The sequence below is a fragment of the Diabrotica virgifera genome, chromosome 9 (genome assembly GCF_917563875.1).
Source record: "Diabrotica virgifera virgifera chromosome 9, PGI_DIABVI_V3a".
In the NCBI taxonomy this organism is placed as follows: domain Eukaryota; kingdom Metazoa; phylum Arthropoda; class Insecta; order Coleoptera; family Chrysomelidae; genus Diabrotica; species Diabrotica virgifera.
In genome coordinates this window covers 181,981,567-181,996,093 of record NC_065451.1, presented here as the reverse complement: position 1 = coordinate 181,996,093, position 14,527 = coordinate 181,981,567, and the positions used below count along the sequence as shown (strand labels likewise).

The following is a 14,527-nucleotide window of genomic DNA, read 5'->3' as shown; positions in this document are numbered from 1 at the left end:
CAATAAAAATCGCTTGTGTGCAGTGGGTAATATTATGACCCATAATATTACCCGTACGCACGCCAATGGTGAATATAAAATTCTTAATTGTATGTCAAAAAATGTGCAATAACTACGTCTTAAAACCCACCAAATTTGATTTGCATATCTCAACTGGTTTTAAAGCAATAAATAAATCGTCAGTTTGTAAAAAATATTGAACATCCCGTATCTCGGAAACGAAGCGTTTGCGGACATTATGATTATAAAGCAAATTGTGATTATTTTCTCATGTAAAATTACCCCCTAAAGCTTGTCACACTTATTTAGAAACACCCTGTACTGATGACGAACATGGCCAGTTGTTAAAGTACCTAACTTTTTCATTATCCAATATAAGCGAATGAATCGAAAGACAAAATGTTAAGAAAACCTGGGGCTATTCGCGGTGTGCAAGTACTTGGAAAGGGAAACGAGAAACGACCGTGCGCGAGTCGCGGAGAAATATTGCAACTATCTTAAATAATTCATATTGTCAATTGAAATTGTCAAATTGACGTATATTTCATACCTTCTGTCATTGACGCAAAAAAATTATATATTGCTCCAGAATATTGATATGATATGCAATTATTATATAAAGGTAAATTTAATTAATTGTATTTTGCTTGCAGTACTGCATTTTACTAACTGATTTTATTTAATACATACAATTGTTTACGTTTGCTAAACATAACCTGCATCTTATTTTTTCTTCTGATTATTTTTTTGGACTATGGTCTTGACAATTATCCAGCAACCAGGACTAATATAATTGGCCAATATAATTAAAAGTGCGAATAAAAGTACACAGCGTAGAAATAGAGGTCGCTTTGCCGAACTTGCACGGTCCCAATAGTTAGGTTTTAATTTCAGTATTTTATAAATGTTAGAATAGTCCACAGGGTGATGCGAACTTTGAGAAAAAGGCACAGTTTGATTCGTACACCCGGTATACAATGACAGTTTGACTATCTAGCAACAATATTATTACAGCGATATTGTCAATGAATAAGGCTATAACGTGGTAAAAAAATCAGTTAAATCCAACAATATGTTTAGGAAATTCGAAACTTCAAAAATGACCAAATTTTTAGTGGATCGATTTTTTTGCACCTGAGTGTACAGTTGAGTGCGCGAGTCTTTACCCGTGCGTCATTAATACCTGGCGAGATAAAACACTTACTTTTTATCTAGCATCATTCTCTTCCACGCATGAAACTCATGACAAACCAGCTGCCGTTTGTTATTAAGTAAAAACACATGTTATTTATATGAACCATCTAGACTAGTGCATTGAAAAGAGATAGGTACAAAAAAGACGATTCGGTATGTTTTCATATTTTAAGCACAAATTGTTTGACGTTTCTGCTTTGTTTACTTTTGTGGCTGTCAGTCAGTTGAATATTTTGCAGTTTTTGTCGAATTTTTTCGTTTTGAAATTTATTTATATTACACAAACAGTTGTTTTTACAACTAATTTTATATTGGGCTTTGAACTTTTAAGGTAAATAATTATATTTTTGGCAATTAATATTTAAAACATACAAAGCTAACGTCATTCACACAGTAAAGAAATTATTGTGTTTAGGTTTCCGTCAAAGTGAATAAAATAACAAAAATAAAATATGTTATTGAATTTTCTTATAAATTGTTTATATATTTATTACTCAATAATAATAAAAAAAATATATTAAGCTACTTCAAATGTAGCTGTAATTCTGCACAAAAATTTTGAAGCAAAATTTACATTTGACATTCTATATATTTGATAACGTCAAATTTTATAATAAAACCCGTATTCGGAACAGCAGCCACTTTCTGTCACTTGTTGTTGCATGAAATAGATTTCCGACTTATTTCGTATGCTTTAAATGATGACGCACGGGTAAAGACTCGCGGACTCAACTGTATAAAGGTAAATTTAATTAATTGTATTTTGCTTGCAGTACTGCATTTTAATAACCAATTTTATTTACTACATACAATTGTTTACGTTTTAATAGCATAACCGGAATCTTTTTTTTCTTATTATTTTTTGGACTATGGCCTTGACAATTATCCGGTAACCAGGACTAATATAATTGGCCAATATAATTAAAAGTGCGAATAATAATGCTGAGAGTAGAAAACAGGTGTCGCTTTGCCGAACTTGCACGGTCCCAATAGCGCATCCCTCATACTTGCATCATAATGATCATCGTTAAGCGCTGGACTCCACTTGCGATTTGCAGTCGCGGCGACTAAAAAATCGCTGTCGCAGAAAATCTGGTGGGAGTGGTGGGTGCCTCCACTTGCGATTTTTAAGTCGCAGAATTACATCCAGGGATGCCAGGTCTGGGGATTTTTCTCCAGAACTGGGGAAAATTGATAAACTTTGGGGAGTGGGGAAAAACTTTTTTAAAATGACTAATATCTGGGGAAATCAAACTGGCTAAAATATGTTATTAAATTTAGTAAAAAATAGTTATTTTAGAAAGTCCAGTAATTATGTGAATATTAAATGTTTTACAACGACAAGATCGTGGTGACTGATTCCACATAGGTCACACTCAATACAGTTTGGTGAATTGTGACTACCGCGAACAATGATATTGTCTGGGGTTCCCTGACTCTGTCATGCTCTCGCTTTGTCATCTATTATGAACACCTGTGTAGGTCCGGGGTTCCCGACTTACATCTGTGAATTCCCTATGGGGTGCCTACATGGCAGGCAACACACACCGCAACACGGGTTGCATACATGTAGGAGAAGAATTGTTAAAAACTGAACTATAGTATTTTTACTACAAAAGCGATGTTACGTAGGTCAAAATTTTTGACGTAAGAGAACTGTCAAAACATTAAAATGTGACTTTTCATTATTGCCATGTTTATAATAAACATGGCAATAATGAAAAGTCACAATCTAATGTTTTGACAGTTCTCTTACGTCAAAAATTTTGACCTACGTAATATCGCTTTTGTAGTAAAAATACTATAACTAGGTTTATCCAACTCGATACAAAACCGTTCATGAACGGTTACGAGTATGCGCAGTAACGGAAAATGTGTAACTGCGCAGCAATTTTCGTTATTGCGCATGTGCGTAACAAACCTTTAAATCTGGGGAATTCTGTTGAAAATCTGGCAACTTTTAAAACACAATTTGGGGAAATAAATTTTTTGGGCCTGGCAACGCTGATTACATCAGTCTTGCAATGGATAACATCGAAACTACTTGTGTTATCGCTCTTATGCTTCGGGAGAGAAGTAAACGGTAAACATTAATATAATTATTTATACAGGGTGTCCAAAAAACGTTTTTTAAATTAAATTAATTGGTACAAAAAGATGCATGTATGTAATTTGTTTAATTATAAATATATTTTATTCGTGCCCGAAAACATAAAAATGTTTTATTTAAAAAATAATAATTGATTTTCGCTTAAGCGTAATGTTATACTTCCAAGAGGCAGGTGGGTGGTAACTCTAACATTAAATTTAAGCGAAAAGCAATATTTATTATTTGTCAAATAAACATGCACATGTATTTCTGTTTCCTGACAAAAGTAAAACGAATTTTGAATGAAATAAGTTACATACATTGTCTCAATTAATTGAATTATAAAAATATTTTTGGACACCCCCTACAAATAATTATGTTATTGTTTGTATTAATAAATAGAGAATTACATACCCTTGCAATTGAGCTATCACATGACCCCTATTCTCATTTAAAAAATTCATCGATTACGTTATCAAGCCCAGATGGATGACGTCACTAGTATGATATACACACACCCAAACTTATATGGAATCATCTGATATTTCTTACTATTCCGTGCGAATTTGAAAAAACGAACAAACGAAGTCAAACAATATTCATTCTAAAGCAATTTAATAACAAATACATAACAATTAAATAAAACAATAAAGTATTTAACAAACAAATTGAAAGTGGTTGTTTTAAAGTCAATAGCATACAAAATTTCAATGTAAAACGAATAACGTTTAACTTGTTTTATTTATTTTTTTGTATTTTGTGGTAGTCAGTGTTATCACCTCTAGTCCTTATGCAAGCTTCAGTTTGCGTGGGTACGCTCCTAATCAAATTATCAACATTTTGTTGTGGTAGGTTGCTCCATCCTTTAAAAGCAGCTTGTACTAGCCGTGCGGTGTTTTGTGGATTATCCCGGCGAGCTCTAATTTTTCTTTTAAGCATATTCCACAAATACTCTATAGGATTAAGCTCGGATGAGCAAGCAGACCACTACAAACAAGGGATACCTTCTGCTTCAATGATGCCTTTAGTCACTCTAATGGTATGTAGAGGTCCATTATCATGCAATAAAATTAAATTTTCTCCTGTTGCACCTCTCCAGAGCCTGACTACAGGTTATCAACATACCTGTGAGCAGTTAAAGTTGATTGGATGAAAATTAAAGGAGTTTTTTTACGGATCACAATTCCTCTCTAGAACATTACACTTCCCCTTGTATATTTGTGAACAGATCTGACAGTTTTCGTTCTTGCTTGTCTTCCTCGACCTCTAAGTACACGATTTCGTGGGTCACCTGATTTTCCATCTGATTACATTAAATCCTGACTGTTTTTGAGAATAGCACATTTTGTAATTTCTCAATGTTCCAGTTTTGGTGGTGAAGACACCAATTTAGGCGATCAATCTTGTGCTGCCTGGATAAATCGGGAACCCATAACTGTCTGCTGGTGTATACTTCTTGGTACGAACTCTTCTTCTTATCGTTTCAACTGAAACAGTTACACCTGTACCTTCCAAAAGCTGCCTTTGAAGCTGCTGGTGAGACATGGTTGGGTGTCTTCCAGCTGATTAGATAATTAAACGATTGTGGAGAGCCGTTATTACTTTTAGCGACTTTCCCTTGGTTTATTTTTGAGCTTTCCTAGTTCCTGTTACCTAGCATATGTTTTGGACAGAACGCCCTGTATTGCGCCTAGCTCTGCAGCTATGTCCATCTGAGAACATTACTTTCTCCACAAGACCAATAATCTTTCCTCGTTGTAAGTTCTATAACCCTACATGAGGCATATTTTCGTTTTTGGACGCAAAAGTTAGTTTATTTATTTTCGTTAAACTTGCAACTCAAGCAAATAATCTATACCGTACCGGGCTGTACTATCCGATTGTCTTATATATTTGTTTATTTTCAATAAAAACCTTTAATCTTCGCAACAATAACAAGTTTTTTCAAAAGAAATAAATATTACTTTGAAATACATGGTGATTCCATATAAGTTTGGGTGTGTGTATATGCCAAAATATTGCAATTTAAAAATAAAAATCGACCTGTTTCGGAATTTTTCCTTAAAGTCACGGGTTTAGGAAATAATGAATTTGTCCGTTACTTTATGGACGCACTGTACATTTAAAACACATTCAAAATTTTGACAGGCGACATTTTGCGCCTTTCCCCTGAGTGAATGGAACAATTGTTTTAGTCAAAATGCATTAATTTTGGAATAAAAATTTTTAAAATTGCATCTTTTTTTATTTATACACCGAATCCATTTATTAAAAAATTCACGGACATTTGTCTTGTTTGCGAGATCGTATACATTATACATTTGTATCTTGTTCCACAAATTGTAGAATTGCTGAATTTATCTGAACTCATCCAACAAGTCTGGACAAAATATTTATATTAACAATATCATGTATGGGCCATTCCACGAACATACGCCTGTTTTGGATTACTTCGACAACGAATATTTTACTGTGCAACATAAGAAGTACAAAAGTAAATGGCGCTAATAATTATTCCAATAAACAACAATGTAATTTGCAATTTACTTTCGTTCTTCTTATTTTGCACAGTAAAATATTCGTTGTCGAAGTAATCCAAAACTGGCGTATGTTCGTGGAATAGGGTATAACTGTGTTTCTATGAATCAACTGTCACTTCCGCTGATTAGAAGTTAACTGGTATATGGTATATAAATAGGTATATGAAATAATTATGATGCATGCCTATGCTGGTCCGTATGATCCATTTCGATCGAGCGGCAATCGCGTCGCGGTAAAAAGCGTTTTTTTTAGTCGCTGTGATTATTTAGTCGCAAATGGATTGACTCGTATTTGAAACAATGTGTTCAATATTCGCGACAAAACAATCGCGCGACTAAAATCGCAAGTGGAGTGCAGTCCTAAATGATCGTCGCATAATATGTATACTATTAAACGAAATTTTTCATTAGGCAATCTAAAATGTTATTTTAAGATACTTTTCACAGAAAACTGCTTAAAACAAATCTCACACTTGTAAATTTTCCCCAGTGTGCACCATCAAATGTCTTTTCAAACTATGTGCTTGACGAAATTGCTTAAAACAAATCTCGCACTTGTATGGCTTTTCTCCAGTATGGACTGTCAAATGTCTTTTCAACTGACTTGCTTGACTAAATTGCTTAAAACAAATTTCACACTTATAAGGTTTCTCTCCAGTATGTATTCTTAAATGCTGTTTCAAATGATCTGTTTTACTAAATTGCTTAAAACAAATCTCACATTTTTTTATTTGTTTTGGAGGTTTTTGTGCAGTGTGCATTCTCAAATGTACTTTCAAATTACTTGAGTCACTAAATTCTTTAAAACAAATCTCGCACTTGTATGGTTTTTCTCCAGTATGTATTCTTAAATGTTTTTTCAAATCATTTGCTTGACTAAATTGCTTAAAACAAATGTCGCACTTGTATGGATTTTCTCCAGTATGGACTGTCAAATGTCTTTTCAACTGACTTGCTTGAATAAATTGCTTAAAACAAATTTCACACTTTCACACTCCAGTATGTATTCTCAAATGCTGTTTGAGATTACCTGTTTTACCAAATTCCTTAAAACAAATCTCACATTTTTTTTATTTGTTTTGGAGGTTTTTCTCCAGTGTGCATTCTCAAATGTACTTTCAAATTACTTGAGTCACTAAATTCTTTAAAACAAATCTCGCACTTGTATGGTTTTTCTCCAGTATGTATTCTTAAATGTTTTTTCAAATCATTTGCTTGACTAAATTGCTTAAAACAAATCTCGCACTTGTATGGTTTTTCTCCGGTATGTATTCTTAAATGTTTTTTCAAATCATTTGCTTGACTAAATTGTTTAAAACAAATGTCGCACTTGTATGGTTTTTCCCCAGTGTGCACCCTCGAATGTCTTTTCAAAAGACTTTCTGTAATAAACTGCTTAAAACAAATCTCGCACGTGTAAGGATTTTCTTCAGAGTGTGTTTCCAAATGGCGTTTGAAATTACCTTCTTTACTAAATTGCTTAAAACAAATCTCGCACTTATGAAGTGTTTCCCCAGAGTGCACCCTCAAATGTATTTTCAAAGTACTTGCTTGACTAAATTGCTTAAAACAAATCTCACACTTGTAAGGTTCTTCTCCAGTGTGCACTTTCAAATGTTTTTTCAAAACACAAGCTTGACGAAATTGTTTAAAACAGATCTCACACTTATAAGGTGTTTCTCCAGTGTGCACTCTCAAATGTACTTTCAAATTACTTGCTTCACGAAATTGTTTAAAACAAATCTCGCACTTATGAGGTTTTTCCCCTGTGTGTAATCTCAAATGTTTTTTCAAATGACTTGAATTACTAAATTGCTTAAAACAAATCTCACACTTGTAAGGTTCTTCTCCAGTGTGCACTTTCAAATGTTTTTTCAAAACACAAGCTTGACGAAATTGTTTAAAACAGATCTCACACTTATAAGGTGTTTCTCCAGTGTGCACTCTCAAATGTACTTTCAAATTACTTGCTTCACGAAATTGTTTAAAACAAATCTCGCACTTATGAGGTTTTTCCCCTGTGTGTAATCTCAAATGTTTTTTCAAATGACTTGAATTACTAAATTGCTTAAAACAAATCTCACACTTGTAAGGTTTTTCTCCAGTGTGCACTCTCAAATGTATTTTCAAATCATTTGCTTGACTAAATTGCTTAAAACAAATGTCGCACTTGTATGGTTTTTCCCCAGTGTGCACCCTCAAATGTATTTTCAAAACATCTGCTTTACTAAATTGCTTAGAACAAATTTCACACTTATGAGGTTTTTCTCCAGTGTGCACTCTCCAATGACTTTTCAAATTAACCTCTTTACTAAATTGCTTGAAACAGATCTCGCACTTATGAGGTTTTTCTCCGGTGTGGAATCTCATATGTCCTTTCAAATGACCGGCTTGACTAAATTTCTTAAAACAAATCTCGCACTTGTAAGGTTTTTCTCCAGTGTGCACTCTCAAATGTTTCTTCAAATCACCTGCTTGACTAAACTGTTTAAAACAAATCTTGCACTTGTAAGGTTTTTCTCCAGTGTGCACTCTCAAATGACCTTTCAAATGATGTTTTAGAGAAAACCGCTTAAAACAAATCTCACACTTGTAAGGTTTTTCTTTAGTGTGTGTTCTCAAATGCCGTTTGAAATCGCTTGCTTGACTAAATTGTTTAAAACAAATCTCGCACTTTTTTGTTTGTTTCGGAGGTTTTTCTCTAGTGTGCACTCTCAAATGTCTTTTCAAATCACTTGCTTGACTAAATCGCTTAAAACAAATTTCACACTTATGAGGTCTTTTTCCAGTCACAGCTTCCATGTTTTTATTTAGTGTTTTTTCTTCAGTTTGGCGCCCCGTGTCATTTCCTTTGCAAGATGAATCTTGGATGAGTTTCTCCCCAATTTCCATTTTGTTTTCATCTTGGAGATTACCTAAAATACAAATAGTATGATACAATTGAATCGGTGAGTGAAAGAACAATATAAACGTCAAAAACGACATTTTGAACTGAGATAGCCAAAGTACGTTAAAAAGGTTAATGCATCACTGGGCAAAAGAACAGTATAAACACAACTCTCTACGATTCAATATCCACACGACAATTTGGTAGGTGAGTGAAAGAACCATATACGTGCAACGCTTATACTGTTCTTTCAGTCAATGGCATTACGTCGTTGCGCGCCATTTGTAATCAGGATTCATTTAGTGATTGACAGTCAAATGTTAACAATCTTGCATTCCATGCATTGTTAATAAAGCTTTCTAAACAAAAAGCCTACATACAAGAAGGAAGAAGAAGAAGAACACTAATATATTCTTTTAATGACTTATTTACGCTGATACATACATAATTTGAAAGATTAGCAACGCGTCTGTCCCTGACACTGTCTGTCTGCGCATGCGCCAGGGAATTATAAAATTTCACCCTCGATCGTAAAGAAGTATAACTTCAAAAAGATAAAAAATTTATACGAAAACTATTTAAAAAGCCAGTATAACTATTAACTAACTTTTGTCTGTTGTTTCTCTTCTCACATATTTTAAAACACAACAGCCATAACCACAACAAACCACCAACGCTGCGCTACATCCGCCATATTGGATAATTTTTGACATGTCATTTGAACACCCAATCAGAGCAAATGTATAATGCGCCTGCGTCCGGCACTAAGGATTTTCATATTAAAATTCACCCCCACCGGGCCTAAAGAAGTATAACTTCCAAAATCATGTATACAACTAGCGTTCAATTGTCATGTCATTATGATGCTCGTATTCTATATGATAATCCCTGTTCCGCGGCTTATAGCACATCCTTCATACTTGCACCATAATGATCATCATTAAATCATCATTATCAGACTCTCTCAATCCACTGTTGGACATATGCCACCCCTATTTGTCTCCAAAGTGTTCTGTCTTGTGCTTGCTGTATCCAGTTTTTTGTTGTCTTTCGTCATTAGTCTTACATCGTTAAATGCTCGATGCATAATATGTATACAGTGGAACCCCGATAAGTCGGCCCCCGATAACCCGGACCGATTTTCATCAGATAAACATTTTGATTTGCAATATTTTGTATTTTTCAATTTAATTGTGGCTTATTTCCCATCAAAATAGTTAATTATCAGACAAACCTTTCAACAATAAAAATGTATGTAATATAATATTTGAGAGATAATGTGTACTATACGATATTAAAAATGACTCATAGCACACGCCGCAGAAACAACAGCCACCTGTCTAGTAAAAATACCTATTCCTTTTTATTTCAAGCTGTCTTAGCATTGTTTAGGAAAGACTATTTAAAAAATTCTTTTATAAACAATGGTCTTTGGTTTTCACTGTTCTTAAATAACATTACATCGTTGTGACTGTATTGTGTGTCTTGTATTGTTCGCTTCCGTTTGCTTACGTTTGTGTTTGGTGTTTTTTTTAGTAATTTTAATGAGTAGGTACTGTGCATACTTATAAATATATTTCATGTTATTTCAATTCTAACGGAGTTTATCTGTAAGTATACCGTATTTTATTAATTTTTACCATATTCTCCGGCTATCTCGGATTTTCGATAACCCGGATCGGCCGCGGTCCCGATTAATCCGAGTTATCGAGGTTCCACTGTACTATTAAAAGACATTTTTCAAGGTGCAATCTGAAATATTATTCTAACATACTTTTCACAGAAAACTGTTTAAAATGTATCTAATACTTGTAAATTTTCCCCAGTGTGTACCCTCAAATGTCTTTTCAAATCACTTGCTCGACTAAATCGCTTAAAACAAATCTCGCACTTGTATGGCTTTTCTCCAGTATGCACCATCAAATGGCTTTTCAACGGACTTGCTTGACTAAATTGCTTAAAACAAATTTTACACTTATAAGGTTTCTCTCCGGTATGTATTCTCAAATGCTGTTTGAGATGGTCTGTTTTACCAAATTCCTTAAAACAAATCTCACATTTTTTTATTTGTTTTGGAGGTTTTTCTTCAGTGTGCATTCTCAAATAATGTCCTTTCAAATTACTCGAGTCACTAAATTCTTTAAAACAAATCTCGCACTTGTATGGTTTTTCTCCAGTATGTATTCTTAAATGTTTTTTCAAATCACTCGCTTGACTAAATTGCTTAAAACAAATGTCGCACTTGTATGGTTTTTCCCCAGTGTGCACCCTCGAATGTCTTTTCAAAAGATCTGCTTTACTAAATTGCTTAAAACAAATCTCACACTTATAAGAATTTTCTTCAATGTGTGTTTTCAAATGCCGTTTGACTTGATGTGCTTGACTAAATTGCTTAAAACAAATCTCACACTTATAAGAATTTTCTTCAATGTGTGTTTTCAAATGCCGTTTGACTTGATGTGCTTGACTAAATTGCTTAAAACAAATCTCGCACTTGTATGGCTTTTCTCCAGTATGCACCATCAAATGACTTTTCAACGGACTTGCTTGACTAAATTGCTTAAAACAAATTTCACACTTATAAGGTTTCTCTCCGGTATGTATTCTCAAATGCTGTTTGAGATGGTCTGTTTTACCAAATTCCTTAAAACAAATCTCACATTTTTTTATTTGTTTTGGAGGTTTTTCTTCAGTGTGCATTCTCAAATAATGTCCTTTCAAATTACTCGAGTCACTAAATTCTTTAAAACAAATCTTGCACTTGTATGGTTTTTCTCCAGTATGTATTCTTAAATGTTTTTTCAAATCACTCGCTTGACTAAATTGCTTAAAACAAATGTCGCACTTGTATGGTTTTTCCCCAGTGTGCACCCTCGAATGTCTTTTCAAAAGATCTGCTTTACTAAATTGCTTAAAACAAATCTCACACTTATAAGAATTTTCTTCAATGTGTGTTTTCAAATGCCGTTTGACTTGATGTGCTTGACTAAATTGCTTAAAACAAATCTCACACTTATAAGAATTTTCTTCAATGTGTGTTTTCAAATGCCGTTTGACTTGATGTGCTTGACTAAATTGCTTAAAACAAATCTCGCATTTATGAGGTTTTTCCCCTGTGTGCACCATTAAATGTCTTTTCAATTTACTTGCTTCACGAAATTGCTTAAAACAAATCTCGCACTTATGAGGTTTTTCTCCGGTGTGGAATCTCAAATGTATTTTCAAATTACTTGCACGACTAAATTGCTTAAAACAAATTTCACACTTGTATATTTTCTTGTAAATTTTTTCTCCAGTGTGCATTCTTAAATGATCTTTCAAATGATGTTTTAGAGAAAACTGCTCAAAACAAATCTCACACTTGTAAGGTTTTTCTTCAGTGTGTGTTCTCAAATGCCGTTTGAAATGACCTGCTTGACTAAATTGTTTAAAACAAATTACACACTTTTTTGTTTGTTTTGAAGGTTTTTCTCTAGTGTGCACTCTCAAATGTCTTTTCAAATGACTTGCTTGACTAAATTGCTTAAAACAAATTTCACACTTATGAGGTCTTTTTCCGGTCACAGCTTCCATGTTTTTATTTAGTGTTTTTTCTTCAGCTTGGCGTCTCGTGTCATTTCCTTTGCAAGATGAATCTTGGATCAGTTTCCCCCCAATTTCCATTTTGTTTTCATCTTGGAGATTACCTAAAATACAATTATTGATCAACAAAAATGCATAACCCAGACATCCAAAGTGAAAGTTTTCCTCCAACACCAAATTGTACTATATAGTCTAAGAGCTTAGAGCGGATTTTGTGCGTGATAAGTAATATGGAAAAACTATACGGGGATATGTTGAATTAGTTGTGTACATGACTTTCACCAACGGCCGGAAACCAGAGTTGGGGGCGAGCGTAGTTATAAGGGGTCAAAGTCGCGGATTTTATTATTTTTTTTTATGACGCTCATGATCGAGATAGTGCACCAAAATTTGGGAATAAGTAGGTCATGACGTACCTAAGTAAAATCTCTAGGGGCTCAACGCTGCGTGGCCGACAAAGGGGTGGGGGTAGGGGTGAGTATAAAAAATATAAGGGGTTTTTTGCGACGTTCGTGATTGAGATAGTGCACCAAAATTTGGGTATAAGTAGACCATGACATAAATAATTAAAATCCCCAGAGCCGGAAACCAGAGTGGGGAAGGAAGGTAGTTATAAGGGGTCAAAGTTCTGTTTTTTATTTTTTTTTGTGACGCTCATGATCGAGATAGCGCGCCAAAATTTGGGAATAAGTAGGTCATGACGTAACTAAGTAAAATCTCCAGGAGTGGAACGCTGCGTGGCCGACAAAGGGGTGGGGCAGGGGTGAATATAAAAAAATATAAGGGGTTTTTTGCGACGTTCGTGATTGAGATAGTGCACCAAAATTTGGGAATAAGTAGACCATGACATAAGTAAGTAATATCCCTCGAGGCGGAAACCAGAGTGGCGGACGAGGGTAGTTATAAGGGGTAAAAGTCGCGGTTTTTTTATTTTTTTTTGTGGCGCTCATGATGGAGATAGTGCACCAAAATTTGGGAATAAGTAGATCATGACATTACTAAGTAAAATCTCCAGGGGCGGAACGCTGCGTGGGGGACAAATGTTGTGCCGGGTCACAAAAAAATAATACACACTGCGACTTTGACCCCTTAAAACTAACCTCATCCCCAACTCTGGTTTCCGGCTCTTGGGATTTTACTTAGCTAAGTCATGGTCTACTTATTCCCAAATTTTGGTGCACTATCTCAATCTAGCACGTCGCAAAAAACCCCTTAAATTTATTATATTCACAGCTACCCCCACCCCTTTATCGGCCACGCAGCGTTCCACTCATGGAGATTGTATTTAGTTACCTCATGACCTACTTATGCTCAAATTTTGGTGCACTATCTCGATCATGAGCGTCACAAAAAAAATAATAAAAACGGCGATTTTGACCCCTTATAACTACCCTCATGCCCAACTCTGATTTCCGGCTCTGAGGATTTTACTTAGTTATGTCATGGTCTACTTATTCCCAAATTTTGGTACACTCCCTCCATCACGAACGTCGCAAAAAAACCCCTTATATTTTTTGTATTCACCCCTGCCCTACCTCTTTGTCGGCCACGCAGCGTGCCACCCCTGGAGATTTTACTTAGTTACGTCATCACCTACTTATTCCCAAATTTTGGTGCACTCTCTCGATCATGAGCGTCACAAAAAAATAATAGAAACGGCGACTTTGACCCCTTATAACTACCCCTTATCCCCTACTCTGGTTTACGGCTCTGGGGATTTTACTTAGTAATGTCATGATCTACTTATTCCCAAATTTTGGTCCACTATCTCAATCAAGAACGTCGCAAAAAACCCTTTATATTTTTTTATATTCACCCCTACCCCCACCCCTTTGTCGGCCACGCAGCGTTTCGCCCCTAAAGATTTTACTTAGTTACGTCATGACCTACTTATTCCCAAATTTTGGTGCACTATCTCCATCATGAGCGTCATAAAAAAATAATAAAATCCGCGACTTTGACCCCTTATAACTACACAGTCATGTACACAATTAATTCAACATATCCCAGTATAGTTTTTCCATATTAATTATCACGCACAAAATCCGCTTCTATCTCTCCGACTAATATGGTCCAAATAATGTTCAGTAAAAAGTTACATCATTTTGGGCGTCGCGTCGGGTTTGAGAGGGAGATAGAGGAGAAGTCGAAAAATTGGTAGTTTTTTAAGTTTTTCGCCAAAATTTCTAAAACTATGCGGTTTAGCGTGAACAATGTTCTATACAAAACTGTTCT

The 14,527-nt window shown here is 34.8% G+C and overlaps 1 protein-coding gene across 3 annotated transcripts in view; it reads right to left on the bottom strand.

Annotated features, from left to right (window-relative positions):
* LOC126891876 (zinc finger protein 271-like) overlaps positions 1 to 14,527 on the bottom strand; it is a 57,912-nt gene that overhangs the window by 21,356 nt on the left and 22,029 nt on the right. Inside the window, exon 2 of one of the 3 annotated variants that reach the window (XM_050661213.1) lies at positions 2,972 to 8,738. The exons of 1 other annotated variant lie outside the window; for it this stretch is intronic. In XM_050661213.1, the coding sequence (XP_050517170.1) occupies positions 6,883 to 8,738 (1,856 nt within the window). In that variant the 3' untranslated portion in view covers positions 2,972 to 6,882. Of the gene's footprint in view, positions 1 to 2,971; positions 8,739 to 9,111; positions 12,397 to 14,527 lie in introns of those variants that run through there. One more of the 3 variants, XM_050661212.1, reaches the window with a different exon arrangement.